General features: G+C 37.7%; 1 protein-coding gene across 1 annotated transcript in view; it reads left to right on the forward strand.

Moving 5' to 3' along the window:
* Positions 1 to 341: 341 nt before the first annotated feature.
* The window catches only part of Marchf1 (membrane associated ring-CH-type finger 1), a 447,397-nt gene continuing 443,219 nt past the window's right edge, over positions 342 to 4,519 (forward strand). Inside the window, exon 1 of the mRNA XM_050162239.1 lies at positions 342 to 440. Coding sequence (XP_050018196.1) covers positions 342 to 440 — 99 coding nt within the window. The remainder of the gene's footprint in view (positions 441 to 4,519) is intronic.

Here is a 4,519-nt window from a genome sequence, read left to right on the forward strand (position 1 = left end):
CCATGACAGTTATTAGGTACCGTAGAAATTGAATTGTCTCCCATGATGCTCTTAGGGGAGGGGGGGGATTGAGTGACAAAGCAGTGCAGTTATGACTTGCAGTGAATCGTCCTTCTGAGAAATGTGATACTCCTTGGCTTATCCCCTACATATTTTAAAAAAATTTCCTTTCAGTGTGCTTGGCCACTGCTGTACAGTGTCTCCAACACTATTTTCCTCCTTTTTATTTAGGTCCAAGTTTGGCAAAGCAAGGATATGAACAGTTCTGCAGGTGAGCTTCTCAGGGCGTGTGAAGCCATAAGGCGTCCAATCAGGGTTTGGCCACCTGCAGCCCTGCCAATATGCCCCTCCACCAGATTTCTGTAATCCCTGCCCGGGAGACAGCCAGCAATGGGAGAAGCTCAGTGGGCCGAAACAAAGAGAAGAGCAAGGAAGTCGAGGTAAGATGAGTTTGATTTGACACAATAAGAGAACCCACACAGCCAGCTCCGTGCTGTTTGTATAACAGGAGAGAGCATGAACGCAAGAGCAGCTTGCTCCCAGCTCTGGGTGTACGAGCGGGCTGAATCATTTCATGTGTGACTAAGGAGCTGATAAATCTTAGCTTCTATTTTCTGAATGAAGCAATGAACTGAATATCTATAGACATACTTGCTGCTTGATAGATGTAAAACTTCTACAGAATCTCCTTTGTTATTCTTGAGGGACAACCAGGAGCTCCTGGGTTGCTTGCTTGCACCATTCCTGCCCGATTTGGGAACTGTTGATGATGACTGAATCCAGAGGCAGGTTGGGAAATAACTTTCTTCACAAAACAGCACGTTGTCCTGGGCTAAGAAAGCTCGCACCTCTACTGAACACTGAGTTAGTGCTTGGAGGTCTACTGTTCTCTAGTTCTTATGCCTTCTGTATGGAATTTTGACGTGGCTGCCTATTTGTTTGTATTTTATTTAAGAAAGTGTTGTTTAAGACGTAGCACAGCCTATAATATTCACTGTATGACATTCAGGCTTTATTTTGGGGTGGAATTCACAGCCATTCCTATAAGGTTAAACCGCTTGAAAACTCGGATTCTAAGGAGTTATTTCAAAGGGTTTTAAAAGAGACTGAGCAGAGTCAGAGGTGCTGCATGAAATTATGATAGGTACGGTCATGAGCAAAGACACAGTAGAGATCAAGGAGGCAGCGCATGCTCCAAACCTGTCAGCATTTGGGAGACTGAGGCTGGATGTTCCCGAGGTCAAGGTTAGCCTGGGCTGTAGGAATGATGCTGTCTAAATGACAAATGAAAGAAAAAAAGCATACAAAGTCTGAATTCTTAAATCCATCTTTTCTAATTCCCAGAGATCATGCACATTTCCTACCTCCAGATCTGTAGCAGAATATTATTATTTTATTATTATTATTATTATTATTATTATTATCCTCAAGGACAGGTGCTAAGGACAAAGGAAACAACAAACACAAACAAAACAGAAATGTAAATTAAATAGGAGTTAAGTGTCAGGAATTTCCTAAGAGGAATAAAATAAGTGACTATATCTTCAAATACAAAAGGCATTTGTAGCCTCTGCCCATTTTACTTGACCTGGTTTTAAATGCCTATTCAAAAGTAACGTTGTCATCAGAACTTACAGAAAACTTCAGGAGTTCTCTGCCTAACTCATTGCAGAGGATACTTTTGGTTTAGCAGTTGTTTTGCCAATTGTAAACCATGTCCTGAAATTCAGATATCCTTGTTAAAGTAATCAATCATCCCAATATAACGTGGAAATAGTTATGGTAACTGGTTCTTCCTAGGAGTTGGTGATGTGATTGTAGGACTGACTGTCTCTTAAGACTTGGGGAGTGGGGAAGAGGAAAGAGATAATAGTGATCAATTCCAAAGATATGAGCTATCTAAATCAAGATGAGTGGATAAGTTTGAGGTTAACTAAAGAAACCTTTCTACAATGATGTTGGATGGCAATTTTGTTTGGCATTAGGGATGATCAGAAATGAAAAAAAAAAAAAAAAAAACGTATAGTAGAGACAGGATGACCACTACAGGTTTAAGGACGCCTGGGCTATTTGGTGAGTTCCAGGCCAGCCTGATGACAGAGTCTCAGAAACAGTACTATATCACCTCCTGGTTTTCACTAGGAATCTACTGGTGATTTCTCCTTGATGTGAGTTACAGTGACTGGCATGGCTTCTATAACTTTTGAAAAACAAAATGTTTTCCTTTTCCATATAATAAATAAAATATACTTATTCTACCTCATGTAAAATGGTTTCACTGTTCATATCCATTGCCACATCTTACACTCTTCCCAACCTTAATTCGTGATCATCTTTCTCTCTAATCACCTTTCTATTGTGATTAAATGTAAGGGGTCCCCATGAATACTGGCTGGATGCCAAGCCAATAAGCACAGTCAGGATCAAAGAGTGGAAAGAGATTGGCAACGTGCTGTCAATAAAGAAAAATTTATTGGAAACAAAGCGGGATTGGCTAACAAATAAATAAAAGACTTTACTGAGGAAATTATGTGTCTTCATATAAGGAAGACCCATCAAATGTAGCAGCAGGCATATCCCAAGCATCTCAGATTGAGGCCATAATCATGCCTTAAATCATTCGTAGACACTAAGGCCTGTGGACAGATAACTTATTATCATAATTAGAAAAGTTCATACTAAGTCATCTAAAAAGCTGCTTAAAATAATTGGGTTTTGCTGGTTCGTTCTAAGTTTCTCCAGAAAGCCTTAGTTAGAGCACAAAAAGAACTTTGCATTTCGTAGTCTTTAAAAGAACACCCCTTACCCCAGAAAGTTTAAACAGCTGTCTGTCCCTGCATGTGCTAATAGTATTTTATAATGAGGCTCAGTAAGCATTTTGAAAGGAAATGGATGATAGGAGAAATGAAAATTTAAAGGGCGATATTCCTGAGTGTTGGAAGGGGAGGCACCTTTATGATTTTTAATGCATCTTTGCTTTCTACGGAATGAAGTTAGAAGTGTCTGTGAAAAACCATGTTTTAATTCTCTTTTTAATAGAGGCCACAAGTTGTTTCATTTGGTGAACTAAGTAGTCTCAAAGATTCACAAATACCATTTAGGATGGATAATTTAAGCTATCTCCATCCTGCAATTAAAACGTAGGATTATTTAGTAGTACACAATGATCTCTGTATGTTCAAGTGGTAGTCCCTGTTCACAGATGGTGAATGATCTTTTATGAACATATCCTGATTGTTGATAATTGAGGGGTACCCTTTGGGGTTCCCTGAATGCTTCCTATTCACCTTACAGTGACTCAAAGAATCAGTCTCCATTCTTAATAACTGATATCACTTGAGAATTAGGGATTTGCTCAACTGTAACACGCCTTGATCTTCCTTTCGCAAAATGCACAGAGATTTTAGAATCAGCTAATATTTAATTTGACGTCAGAATTTTTGTTTGTTTTGTTATTTGTTGTTCTTACTGATGCTTGGTTTTGCTTTGTTTTGTGGCAAGAAAAGATAAAATGAATGTTGAAATATTTTATTAACTGTTACAATTGAGAAGACTTAGGTTATAAAAAGGAATTAATAGATTAAGTAAGATATTAAAGACTTTTAACCTCAACTATTATAATAAATCTGTATTTTGATGTATCTTACATGATACAAAGTTGCAAGTTTATCTGTTTGGTCAATATTGGAACTACAGAAGGAAAGTGATAATTTGTCCAGTTTAAGTAAGGTTAGTGCCAAGTGTGTAGGTGGATGATGACATCTTCCAAAGGCAGCAGCTCTAGGTGGCTGGGACTTTTAAAAGAGAGATTTGCAAATGAACCCAATAGGTTGTTTTCAAAATAGAGGGAAAAAGAAGACTTGAAATTGGGAAGGTGTGGAAGGGGAGTTGGAAAAGGGGAGTGAGGGTGAATTTGACCAAAACTCATTGAATGAATTTACAAAATTTTAAAAAAGTAAATAAAGCATATGATAGTTCAAATAAAGGACAGTGTCTCATATTTGCATTCAAGATGCCCAAGTTTTCTTAGCACAGCCAAGGTTATATTAAGTACTCGTCATGACCACCACAGGTCCTTCCTTCTGAAGTAGATACACATGGATTATAAATTCATATATATATATATATAATATGATATTGTTCATGAATTTCACTAATTTAAATTTGTAAATATAGATGAATATGTAAAAATTTAGTAGCAAAAGGCAAATGTGTAAGCTCCAGAGAGTTCTGGAGGGGGAGCCAATGTGACTCCCTTTAGGACCATATAATTAATACCAAGTTGCTTGCTTGGGAGATAATTTGTTTATGCTCTGGGGAAACCAAGACCTTGGGGAACACGGGGGAGATGTCTTGCCGATGCACAAATGCACATTGAGTTTGCTTTGGTTGATGTTAAAGATTGATGCTTTAAGTTTCTTTTGATTACATTGTCAGTAAATAACTTTGTTTATGCTAATCTATTCTTTCCTCCCAATGCTAATACACACATGATGTGTGTGTATATATATATATATGT

The sequence above is a fragment of the Alexandromys fortis genome, unplaced genomic scaffold (genome assembly GCF_014885135.2).
Source record: "Alexandromys fortis isolate MF-2015 unplaced genomic scaffold, M_Fortis_MF-2015_v1.1 scaffold_110, whole genome shotgun sequence".
NCBI classification, from domain to species: Eukaryota; Metazoa; Chordata; class Mammalia; order Rodentia; family Cricetidae; genus Alexandromys; species Alexandromys fortis.